General features: G+C 43.3%; 1 protein-coding gene across 1 annotated transcript in view; it reads right to left on the reverse strand.

Annotated features, from left to right (window-relative positions):
* Nucleotides 1-2,839: 2,839 nt before the first annotated feature.
* EYA2 (EYA transcriptional coactivator and phosphatase 2) overlaps nucleotides 2,840-12,905 on the reverse strand; it is a 91,210-nt gene continuing 81,144 nt past the window's right edge. The window contains exon 15 of the mRNA XM_019539599.1: nucleotides 2,840-3,733. Coding sequence (XP_019395144.1) covers nucleotides 3,653-3,733 — 81 coding nt within the window. The 3' untranslated portion in view covers nucleotides 2,840-3,652. The remainder of the gene's footprint in view (nucleotides 3,734-12,905) is intronic.

Consider the following 12,905-nt stretch of genomic DNA (forward strand, 5'->3'; position numbering starts at 1 on the left):
AGGACAGGAAGTATTTCTCACTTCCTCTTTTTTCTTAAGAAGATAAAAAGCCTGTTACATAGGCTCATAAAGAGGAGCACCAACCCCACATGTGGAAAAGGCTCTGGTTAACAATCCTGTATTAATGGTGCCACCAACAAACCTGTATTTGGCCAAGTCCAAGTTGGTTCATTATTACAACAGCCTCAAGGAACGTGTTTGCTAATGTACCGTAGTTTTGAAGGTAACAGTGTCTGAAAATAATTTAAAACATGGCTACCAACAGTAATCCAGGCATGTCTTGGAGTGCTAGTGCTTCAACCACTTCCCTGGGGCTAATGTTTGCCAGCAAGTAAGCAGCTGTTCCAGATTTTTTTTTCCAGATTCCCTTGGGCAGCAAAGCCTGATGCCCTTGTTTCCAGTGACAAATGGGCACCTGTCACTATAATTAAAAGGTGATGGAACATCAGGTCTGAGGTATGTCATTTCTCATGGTGGCTTCCATTGACCTCTTGGTGGCCAATGTTACCATGGCACAAGACTGAGCGCGAGCATATCTAGGAATATGGAGAAACTGCACGCTGGAATACCCAGAGAGGGGGACACAATCTGAGAGAGAGAAGACACCAGAAGTGTAGGGGCTAGAGAAAGCAAAGCAGCACAGGAGAGCACCTCCCAGCATCTGAGCACGCTCAAGGAATGCAGTCTCTTAACTAGCTTCTGATGGGGGTGTTGAGGAAAACGAGGCAGCCGTCGTGAGACTCACAACGCCAGACAGAATAATTACTTGACTGACAAGTCGCAGCTTCCCTGTTTGTTAGTCATTTAATGTGTCCTTGGAGCTGCTGCCTCTTGGAGGTTTTACTCACAGTTGTGATTATTTCATGGGGGTCTCTCAGAACTTCCCACCGTCCCCAATTTCTCTGGTTTCCTGTGCTAATTTTCCTGCCAACTTTCATCTCTGTTTGTGACAGTCACACAGAGGCCAAACTTAGTGCAGAATTGTTTTTAAACTTCCTCTCTCAGCAGGGCATAGGGCTAGTGACTCCACCGTTCAAGAACCACACTTTGGTTTGTTTTATGCTGTGCCTGTGCCCAACCCTGAAAAGTACTAAAATGTGCTTTTAACTGTGCTCTGGGCTCCTGCCTGCTGTAGGCAAGTGTGGATTACATGCTTTGCAGACACTGTGTGGCTGCAACTTTTGAGCCAAATGCTGAGATCAAATTATTTTCTGGTTGAGCTCTCTATGCTTGCCATGTGGGAAGTTCCTTGCTCGAGCTAGTAACAGATCTTTCACTTCTTGAAGTTTCACTCAAATTTGATTGTATATGCTTTACTTCTGAAGGTAATTTCCACTTCTGTGAAAGCAGAATGGATGCTGCAATGGTAGAAAGGTCAAAACAGTCTGTTCCCCTCTCTCCTTTCATTTGTCACAATAACTATGAATTACTGCCTTTTGCACGGGACAGCCAGATGATGAACTGACTTTCACAATTCAGTGAAACATATTTTTGTTGCTGTCTCCTTCCCAATCAGCCTCTCCTGGTTTGTCCATTTTCTCCAACAGTTGTGTCCTATCTGATACAGAATATGATCTCTGTAGGGCAATGACTAAGTCAGGGCTGGGCAAAATGGCAGATCCGGCCAGTTGCCGGACTCCACGTCCCGGCAGCCCCTGCCTGCGTGGCTGGGGCCAGTTTCCATGGAGACCCCAGCAGCAGCCACACTGATAGTGCGTGGCCAGGGTTTCAGTACAGACCAGCCCCAGCAGTGCTGGCAGGGCACATGGCAGAGCAGGGGCTCCTGAGCTTGGCTGGGATCTTGTGGCAGTGACAGCTTGATCCAGGGCCAGGGCAGAGCTGCAATCTGCAGCCTGCATTGTGCAGGCAGGGCTATGCAGGCAGCAGATTGCGGTTCTGCCCCAGCTCCTTACATCAATGACAGCATAATCCAGAGCTGGGGCAGAGCTGCGATCTGCTGCCTGCACACCCCTGCCTGGAGCCTGCAGATTGCAGCTCTGCTCTGGCTCTGGATCATGCTGTCACTGCTGCAAGATCTCAGCCAGGCTCCAGAGCAGCTCCAAACCTTCACCATCCCTCCCACCGGCGCCAATGCTGCTGCTGCAGTCCACCTTGCACAGGCAGCGGCAGCTGAGCCCACCCGCTCCCGCCCACAGCACAGCCCCCTTCAACCTCCCCACTAGGAAGAGGCTGGAGCTACTGCTGCCTGCAAGCGGTGGTCTCCATGGAAACCCCAGCCCCATGCTCTGACAGCAGGGCTACTGCTGGGGTCTCCATGGAAACTGGCCCCAGCCACATGGGCAGGGACTGCTGTGACATGGAGTCCGCTGCTGGCCAGATCCGGCCCATGGGCCAGACTTGGCCCGCCCCAATGTAAGTTCTACATTGCCTAGCACTATAAGTCCCTGATTCTTGACTGGGATGACTAAGCAGTAGTGCAATACACACAGATAATAATGCAGGGAGCCCAAATGTTTTGAGGCTGACAGTCACCTAGGGAGCTCACCAGGAACCACAGGCTGAATCTAACTTACACGTGTATTCACTTACTCAAACAAAAATAAATGTGCAGAACTGCACTACTTGCCTATATTCACTTAACAGCCAAATTAGAGTTTGCTTATTAGCCAAGTTCTCTAGCAATGGATGCATTCATCTGGCTGGCTGTGTTCTTCTCCCTGCCACCACAGCAATTGGTGACCACACATTCTTCTTTGCATTTGGGCATCTCTACTCCAAGTTCTCCTGGGCCAGCTGTAGCTCAGACAGGAGGCAAGGATTCTAGACATGCCGTGGGGTCCAAGTGTCTGGAGAGAAAAGAAGGCAGGTATTCTAGTCCTCCCAAATGTAAACGTAGTTTTATTTAATGCCTTTCATTCATCACAAGGTATTTTCCCTGTCCCCACCTGCCAAAAAATAAGATGGCAGCATAAGGCACCGTGTAGACACATGCACAGTCCACATACCATCTATAGAAGGTTTAAAAAAAAAAACACATAGCTATAGTTTTTACCAACAGCCCCAAGTGTCCTCATTACTAATGTACACAATATGATTGTCCCCAGAGTTTATCGTGGAGAAAAGAACTATTAAATTAGAATGGTAGGACTGCCCCCATCCCCAAATAAAAAAAAAAAAGATAAAAACACAGGTACAGAGCTTAATACCAGAGTAATGAGATAAGTTCATAAATTAAAAAAAAAATACAAAAAATCAACTTTCACTCTTATTTTCAGAAAGTCCCACATGATGTGATGCACTGTGCAGTGAGCATGCCCAGAGATTCCATGCTGTGTCCTTTCCCCTTTTCGAAGCAAGAAAACTGATAAGTAGACCCAGTACTCTTAGTCTTTTGTGTGCTTCAGAGTCATTCACGTGGTGAGAAAGCAGGCAGAGTCCAGTTTCAGCTCTACGCATCCAGTTTAACCAGATAATCACAGGATCCCTGCTTGGTTATGTGAAATTTTCTCCTCTTTCCAAAGGAAGGAGGGCTTGATGGGCAGATTTCCTGTTGTAGATTCTTAAAGGGTTCTATACAGAGGGTTCCCCTTCAAGTCGCTGTGAGCTCTGTTTTAGAAAAATGCTGAAGAATAGGCTGAGGTGATGTAACAGTTTGAGTGATGTGAGCCCAGCACCGAGACATTTGGGTCTGCTACAAGTACTCCAATTCCAGGGCATGCCTAAGAGCCTCTAGGTCAGCATGGCAAGAAATTCTCCAGAATGGCATGTTGTGCTAGAATGAAACAAAAAGATTTGTTTGAAAGAGCAGGATCAAAAGATCTTAATTTGCCCTCCTGAGCAATTGGGAGTTTTAAAGCTTTGGTCATGTGCTTGTCATAACAGACAAAAAGATTTGTTTTAGGAATGGAGAGGGTTGAAGTCCACTCTAGAGACATGTCTCTGCACACTTTTCCATTCTGCAGCAAACTGCTGGAAACTGCAGGTCCTTGCCAGTTTGTGAAATACTTTCACATACTGCCCTGCTTCAAAGGGTAAATGGAGCTGGGCAAAGCCTCCAGATACCTACAAATGTTTTTGTATTATTCACTAAACTTTACCCTCAAACTTTTCCTTGAGTTTAGTGAGGACATCTTTAGAATAATTATACTCATAAACAAAAAGTTGATGCTATTTCATGGTATTTAATGTGCAGGCAAGAGGTGCTGAAAGATCTTCACAAACTGAAAATTCTTCCTTGTAACATGTGCTACAGGCCATCATATAACTACTTCCCAGTAACACCATCTTTGTGCAGTCACCTCTTCATGAAATACCAAATTGTGATAAACTGAAGTCACTTGCCTAATCAAAAGCATAAAGATTTTGGCTTTATAGCAATTACATTTCTGCTTGCAGGGAAGAAAGTCCTCCACAAGGAGTGGTAGCTCATGAATTATTCCCTTGGGACTTGAGCCCATCTAGACCAGCATCAGCTGTCTCAGGGAAAGATGAAAGAAATGCTGCAGCAGGCACACAGAGAGTAACTTGTTTCCAAGGAAGTTTCCTCCTCACTTCCATCTATCAGAGACTGCCTTATGCTTGGATGCATCACTTTTACAATTCTTAATTTTTTTTTTTTTTAAGTATTTGCTGTTATACTGATAGGCCATTTTTATTGAAATCTCTCTTCACAATAAACATCTACAAATCCAGTCCTTGACCTTAGAGCAGTCATATTAATGCCTCAATTCAACCCAGGGAATCTGTACATACTTTCTTTCAAAACCCAGATGTGTTTGCAAGAAAAGAAATACCTGTCATCTGAGAGTGCCAGTAAACAAGTGATGCACAGTTACAGCATGGGTCTGGTCAATATTCTGATAATAGCGCAGGTATTGTTTTGATGCTTCTGACTAGCACTTGATCCTCACCATGGTTTTCTACGGTCAATCCTGACGGAATGAGAGAACCTCAGAAGGTCCAAATGTGCCATTTCAATCTTACTGAAGCTTCTTTAATTCACTGTTGGGGGGATGGGGGATTATGAAGAGGGTGGGGGCTAAGGTTTTACTTGGTTTTTTAATCCAATCCAGTTCACCCATCTTTATTTGATACGAAGACAAAGTCCTGGTCAACAAATGGATTTTGTATCAGTATAATTACTGCAGCTGGGAATGTGATGTTTGTGTGCTTTTTGTTTTTTTTAAACCCAACACAGTGATATTATAACACTCCTAGTGTTGATGCAGCAACATCTGTATAAAATGCTTTATCTATCTTATTCCCATTTCTTGATAGGAGTAACCGATATAACTGCATAAATACTAGGAGAGTTGTAGCCCTTGAACAATATCAGTACAGATTAAGCAACTATCTAGACAAGGCTTTATTCTGGTGTCTTGACATTAAGCATCTCATTTCCTGGACAAACAAAATTGTTGAAGGAAGAAAATGCTTTCCAAGTGCAGCTACCTATGTAGAACAATCTAGTAGCTCCCGAGCATGCTCTAACATTTAAATGCAACGCCGGCTCTTTTTGGGTATGTTGCCTGTTGGTAACCAACAACAACAACAAAAATCTTTCCTTGAAACTTTGTATCACTCTGTTTACTCCATCACAAGACACACAGGGAGCAAATAGGGGAACATCTGAAGTGACTAGAATGCACTGCTCTTCAGTTTCACTTCAGAGGGAAATAGTTATTTCCTCCCTCCCTGTCCCCATGTGTATATAAGATCGCTTCCATTTAAATTATCTATTTTTCATCCTTTAAAGAGCAGAAAACTTGGCCTCTCAACCACACCCATTGTTCAGCTCTCTCAGATTTATCAGTCATCAGATGGTAAAGAAAAATGACCCATTAAAACTGAGATATTATCAGTGCTGCTGACAAAACAGTGAAAGGCTTTCTGCTGCCCCATTTTTTATAAAGCTCAGGTGTGTAGCAGCCTTGACTAATGACTGTCATCAATCAGGGGCCATGACAGTTCCAGCAAACAATGTGTTCTGTTAATGGGAGAATTGCTTAAGCCAGGAGATACAAGAGGCCTCTTAAGATCCTGCCTGTAGAAGATTACTGAACCCTCCTGCTGCTTCATACCGTCAGGGAGCCTGGCAGCCTTTGATGCAGTCAGGTGCATTGATCCACTACCTTTGAAGTACAGCAGAGGGTGGCTGAAAATGGCAGGCTATTATCATTTCACTTTCAGCCCACTTTCATATTGAGTTTTGCTTAGATGCCTTCCCCACTCTAAGAAAATCAGATAAGCACATGGAAATTCAGGTAATTGGTTTGAAAGAGGAAGTGAGGAAAAAGTTCCCAGATGCTTGAAGGCAACACTGGGACAGGACTCTGGAAACAGAGCAAGTTCTGACCCAAATACACTTGCTTGGAGCCTGAACCCCTAGTGTGACAAACCTTGTCTGGAACTTGTTTGCTCACACTTCAGAACTGGGAACAAACCAGGGGGTCAAAACAGAAGCACAAGAGTCTTAGGGCTGTAAGGGGAAAGAGGCAGACACTCTGAGAAGGGCATATTCCACATACTGATGGTATGCCTAGCCTTGCTGGAACCAAAGCAGTGGCAGATTTCCAATCTACAAAACTTCATGACTTTAGGGGTCTTTTCTGAACTGTTCAGAGGTTTCATCAGCACAAACAAAACCCACTACATGTACTTTGGGAGCTGCACCATAAAAGTCTGACAGTTCAATTCTCTCTTCTTCCCTTTTCTGAAATTTGGTAGCTTTGCCATCCTCTTTGTCACCCAAACCCATACAGGTTTATTGGGCCTTTGGACTTCACCCCATCCCCACTAAGTCTTTGTGTCCTGCCATCATTTTCTACTGTATCAGTCATTCTAGTACCCTATTCAAAGTGCACCTTCTTCCACTAGTACATAATCCTAGCCTGAGTTTTGGCTTCCCCTGTTTGACATCTCCATCACTTTTGTCTCTTGTCTTCCATCTATCCCAAACATGGTTGCTAGGATGATCTTTCTTTCTTAGAGCTCTGACAACATCCAAGCCTGCTGTTAAGTATGAACCATGCAGGTAACTACCCACATCAAAATATTTCAGCAGCTTGGCTCTGGTCTCAGAGGGAAAAAAGATGCACAAAACTGTCATTTTTTAAAAGAGAAGAGTCAAGATGTTATAAAATATAAATTCAATTTGAGATCCAGGCAGAAGTCCAGGTGACCTCTTCCTGTATTTGAAATGATTTGGCAATCTCAAACTGGAAGCTTCAGTTGCTACCTAAAAATCAGGTATTATTTTCCTGGACCTTTCCACCCATCAACTAATGGGATTTCAGATACTGTCTTCTGATGTGCACATGAGGCTAAACATTTGGTCTTCACCTCTCTCTTTGGATGCTTGTGACTACATCTGTCCGGTGAGAATGTAACACCAGCATTCTGGGTCGGTTGTCCTCAATTATGTTGCTTTAAGATCCTTCCATCTTACTTAGTTTGTATTCAGTATGCCCAACCTCATTTTACTTTTTCTTGTTAAAATTAATCAAATGGTTCCATAAATCATTAATAAAACAAACACAGCCACTCACTATTAGTCCCTTTGGTATTTCTTGTAATGACATTAGCCTCCATGACCTCACTGAGTATAATATGCTGTAATAAATCACTCGCAAAGAATTCCACTGGAGTTTGGAGGTTGTAAGAGTGCACTATAGATCAGAAACTCACTATGCTTGCTGGTCTGAGATCACACAAGTATGGTTTTTCTTTTCATGTGTCTAATGCCATCTTTATTAATCAGAAACAGTTCCTGGAACATGTGATAGAAACTAGCTGTACTCCTCAGAGAGACTAAAGGTTGTAATGGCTGCCAGGGGGGTAGTGGTAGGATTTATAGTAGGAAATTACTTGCAATGCTGTGAAAATTTGCAAACAGGGTTGAGCAACTAATTGTAAGCAGTCTAGTGGAGAAAGAGTTTGTTTAATGCTCAGTTGAGGAAAGAGCCACTGAAATGAAAACTTGAAGAGCTGAGCCTTGTATCACAAAACTATACCTTTTTTGCTCCCTGTTCCTCTTCAACACCATCTCCTATTACAATGTACACAGCTTTCCTTCCAAACCTCTGCATTATCCTTTCAAAACAGCTCTCTTTCCCTAAACAACAAAAGAGAAGAAGCGTTTATTATCTGTTAGTAGGACTGGAATTTAGCTACCAGTGCTAAGACAATGTCTTTATTTAATTTGTTTCTCTGTCTTTCTCTTTTGCTTCTCAAGTTAGGACTTTATCTCAACTACCAGGGACTTCAGAGTTGCAAACTGCCAAAAGTACACCACAAGTGTTGTGATAACCAATATTTCTCTTGCTGGAGTCATGTGATTGAGCTGGTAGTCTCAATTTTCATTTAAAAATAGTAAATATTCATCAAGGTATCAAAGAAAAGCTTGACAGCATGAACATTAAAGTTCAAATACCAGAAGACTACTAAAAGGACCCCAATTTTTGGTTGTTTTTTTAATATGCTTGAAGTTGGCAACAGAGGTCAGCATGATTAAGACCCAAAGCCCCTGGATAACTGTAAGCTTGGACAACTGTCAGGACTGGTCAAAAACTTCCCTTTGAAACTATTGGTCAATAGAAAGTAGGTCTCTGACTAAGCAGTATTTTTCAAAAACATCCATCTGCTTTCTACAGAAAATGTCAATTTGTGTAAAATTTTCAATTAAGAACTGAGGACCTTCAGCTATACTCTTTTAAAACATGTTGCATCTTAAATTTTCTTTGGAATTGCATTAAGGAAACTTATGCAGTTGAAGATATACAGAATTGTTATTCTGAGGCACATGAGATGAGATAAGAGGTTCAGGGAAACTTTTGGTATTCATCATCCAAAGGGAAGGAGAGGGAAGTGCAGCCCCTGGGGCAGGATTACTAAGGCACATAGTGAGGCGCAGTGGCAGACACCTAGAACAGAACTGGGGTGTTCCTGGTTCTTAGCCCCATGTTCAGAGATCTAGACAAAGATACCTTCACACCTTAGCAGGTTTACTTCTCATCTCCCTCCATATACCAGACCAGTACTTTGAAAAAATCCAAATGGCTTAATTACCTGGGATAATATATCTCAGGTTTTATGATGAAAGCAGTGGATGCTGGGAAAGGACTTTAGGTGTTCAGTAAGTAGAGAACATATATTTGTACTCTACAGAAGCGCTTTGTAGATATATATCTCACCACCAAGTTCCTGTGCTTTGATTTAAGGGAGTTCCTTGTCACCTGCAACACATCACTAAATATTCATTCCTGCATCTTCAATCTCTCTCTAATTTATAGGCATTTATTTGGTGCTTACAGTGCTATCTCGGCCTCTCATCTTCAATGTTGCAACGATACAGGGAAGTATTAGATCAAATGTAGCAATGAGTGGCTGGGAGAGCATGATAAGCATACTGAAGATCACAAAAAAAATTCTGTGGCAGAGCCAGAAATTGAGTCTAGGCCTCCTGTTGCCCAGTCGGGTGGCTTAGTTGAAAACTACCCCTTTTTCTTAGGTCCCATCTACACACAAGGTCTGCTACTAGTTACAGCATAATCCACTGTAAATACAGTTTCTGCTAGTAAATGAGATTGCTAATACTCAAAGTTCTTTGGGTAAATCTGATATCCTTTATTAGACCAACTACAGTAGTTTGAAAAATTCTTCTTTACAAGCTTTTGGGTGCAAACACCCTCCTTCAGGCAGAGGAAGCACCTACAGTTGTTCTGTGCTCTTCCTGGATTGCTAATACTCAGCTCTCGTGTCTTTTCTAGCTTTATCCATGGTTGTCTTCATATAACTGGCCTGCATTGTTGCACCCCCATCCTCCAGCTAAACCAAACTGTGTATGCAACAGGCCTGACCTTCCTCTCAGCGTTGTGCATGTGGCAGGGTATTCAAGAGTCTGCTCCTTCACACACTGCTGCTCTTCCACTGTTCCCCCATACAGACACTACAGGAGACCTGCGACTGTTTTCTCAGAGTGCTCTAGTACACGCATGGGCAGTCATTAGGTAGATGGGAATACATAATCAGTTTTGATATACAGCTGTGCTGTGAATGAAGCTCAACATACTTGTAAATAGGGCAGATATGAGTGCCATCACCTGGTTATTAAGACTCAATTCCAGTTTTCGTTTAAGGTGAGGCCTTGGCTACAGTGCTCTTACCTGTCTTTGTTGCACTATAAATGTTTTCAATAGGAAAGACTGTGCCTAGTCCATACAGGAGTACTTTAGCAAGAGCTGGTATGAGCTGGGTTGTGGTGACCAACACATTTACACAATTAGGCCTAGAAAACAGAACAGTTAGTTGGAATCATAGTCAGACAATCTGTGTCCTTCTCTCCACTGATGGTCTTGATTTCCAAAGAGATTGTTGATGTAGTTAAAGGCACATGTGGATTCTCTGCCTTATTCTATTTATGAATTTACGAGAAATGAAATAATATAAAGCAAACCAGTGACAAAGACAGACTTGCTAAGGTTTTGACATACACCAGTCACCCAGGACTAAGTGGTGGCAAATGCCCAACATAATTTACAAAGGTTCCTTGGATGAACTAACTCATTACTAGAACTGCCTTTTTGTCCCTCCAAATGTGTTTAGTACCTGCCTGGGATGCCACCAATGAGGTATTTAGGAGTCAGCCAGGAAAAAATAGATTCTTTTTTTCTTTTGTTTGGTCCTTTGAATCATATCAAGTCCACCCCAACTTTTGATAATACAAGTCATGTGCAGACTGGCTTCCCTCAAGTCTGGCCCACAAAGGCCTATAAATGTGCCTCAATTTGTTTAGACAAGAGGAAGGGAAGCAAAGGAGCTCTTGGAACAAGCCTGTAGGCAATTTCTTAAGCTGTTCTTACCGGGAATGTATCAAATTCAGAGCCTTCAGAGCGTGTGTGAGCCAAAGATCAGTCAGCGCTTCCAGCTCTGCTCTTAACTGCAGCCAGGTTTCCCTCTTAGGAGTGCCTATTAAACCTGCAAGCAGGGAAAGCAACATCTTTTGTAGCTGCATAGAAAGGAACTCATGTGGCTTTGGATCTATTACACTAAAGGGCCTCCTGCTCTCTCCTGCGTAGGCTTGAATCTTATATTGCCAGCTCCCCCTCTTCCACTCTGGGTGGAAGTTCTTTCTAATCCTCCCCGGTGTCCCAAGGCTGTTGCTTTGAGTCTTCTTCCCTCCTCCAGGACCTGCTGGTAGTTTCACCTGTGGACATCATTGTGAAGCAGATGATGCCCAGGCTGTTTATTAATGCCTCACCGTACTAGTCGTGCTTCACACTACTATTCATCTACTTCGCTCTCATCCAGGTCTCCCCAGTTTTGAGGGAACTCATTGGTTATTTGCAGTCCATATGACTGAATTAGAAGAGGGGTGCTCAATGCCCAGCCCACAGGCGAAAGTTCAATAATCCAGCCCGGGGACTCCCCACAGGTCTGGAAATTTGTCTGTGGGCAGCAGTGGCAATTTATATAACCACCACTCCTCTGCTGCCGAATTTCCAAGTCCCAGGGGGCTGGATTGGGCCCAGCCAGGCCAGGCTAACTCTGCACAGAGATATCGAGCCCTGTTACCTTGAGCCTAGATCGAGCCAGAGCCTGGTACAGAGCTGTGCAAATGGCCCAGCAGGGGCCCAGTGCACCTGCATGTGTTTTGGTCCCGGACAGGCTGTTCCCATGTGCCTTGACTGGGCCCTGGATGGGCCAGCATCATGCCCCAAACTGGGCCCACCAGACATATCTGGGATGGTTCATCTAGCACCATGGGCTGAAAAGGTTAGGTACCACTGGATAAAAACACCTTTCTTAAGATACCTAATTGGAGCTTACATACAGTATAAGAACAATAGCTAAGATGCAGGGCATTTTCTAAAAAATTATGACCAGTGGGAAGGAGCTAGAGAGCTGAGATGATGCAGATGGCTTTTGAGTCTACCTTGTCCCTGATCTCCCTGAAAGGCTGTGCACAAGGCCCTTATTCCCACTCTCCATGGGAAGGACATTATTCCTACAACCACATATAATGCAAATTTTTAAAATACCTTTAGGAATACCGTTGGTCTCTTTAGGGTTCTCACTGGAGAAGAAATGAAGCAGCCTACTAGAAAACACAGCTGAGCCACATCTGTAACTCTAACATAAAGTAGGCTAGATCATCCCATTACTTTGAAATATAATGTTGAGGGGGTGGTAGGAAGAGGGCTGAGAGTTGCGAATGCCCTTCTCTGCCACGTACACAAGAGTTCATCTATCTGTTTGAACAGGGTGTATTTTTATGCGTTATTCATAGGCTTGGCAGGATTCGATTCTGCTCAATAAACACTGATAATTTCACTTCATACTCACAGAGCAACCAAAAATATTTCCACTGTTAATAACTGAAATTTATGGAAAGGGGACATCAGAAAAATGATGGCTGATAGAGCGTGTGACAACGGGGGGGGGCAGTCCTACAGAACCGTGCTGACTGCAGTTTGGGCTGCAACTCCCAGAAACCCCAGGGGACTGGGAACAAAGAAAGAGAAAGTGCTAAAGCAGATGAGGGAGCTACGGACAAGCAGAACCGGGACAGCTCTGATGGCAGCTCTGCTGCTCAGCTGGCGGCAGTCCTACAGTAGTTACGTTTGTCACAGTGTGGGGGGGAGGGTTAAACTGTCCTATAATAATATACTGTCATTAACAAATTGTCTGCCCCATGCCCCAATTTCATGTAATCCTGAAAAATTTAAATTGATAAAAATCAAAGAAATGCTTAAAAATAAAACACTGATATTATCCATCAAAGTTATTTACAAAATAAAAATTGAATTCTGCCAAACCTAATTATTTGTTGTACATTTGGTAAAGTGGCAGACAGGTTTCCCCACATCAGTTCTGTTATGAGGTTATTGGATAGTTCCTGGCCTTATTTTGGGGAAATGATGCAATTTTGAATTGTTTTTGTTAGA

The sequence above is a fragment of the Crocodylus porosus genome, unplaced genomic scaffold, assembly GCF_001723895.1.
Source record: "Crocodylus porosus isolate Cpor-Errol unplaced genomic scaffold, CroPor_comp1, whole genome shotgun sequence".
Taxonomy (NCBI): Eukaryota; Metazoa; Chordata; order Crocodylia; family Crocodylidae; genus Crocodylus; species Crocodylus porosus.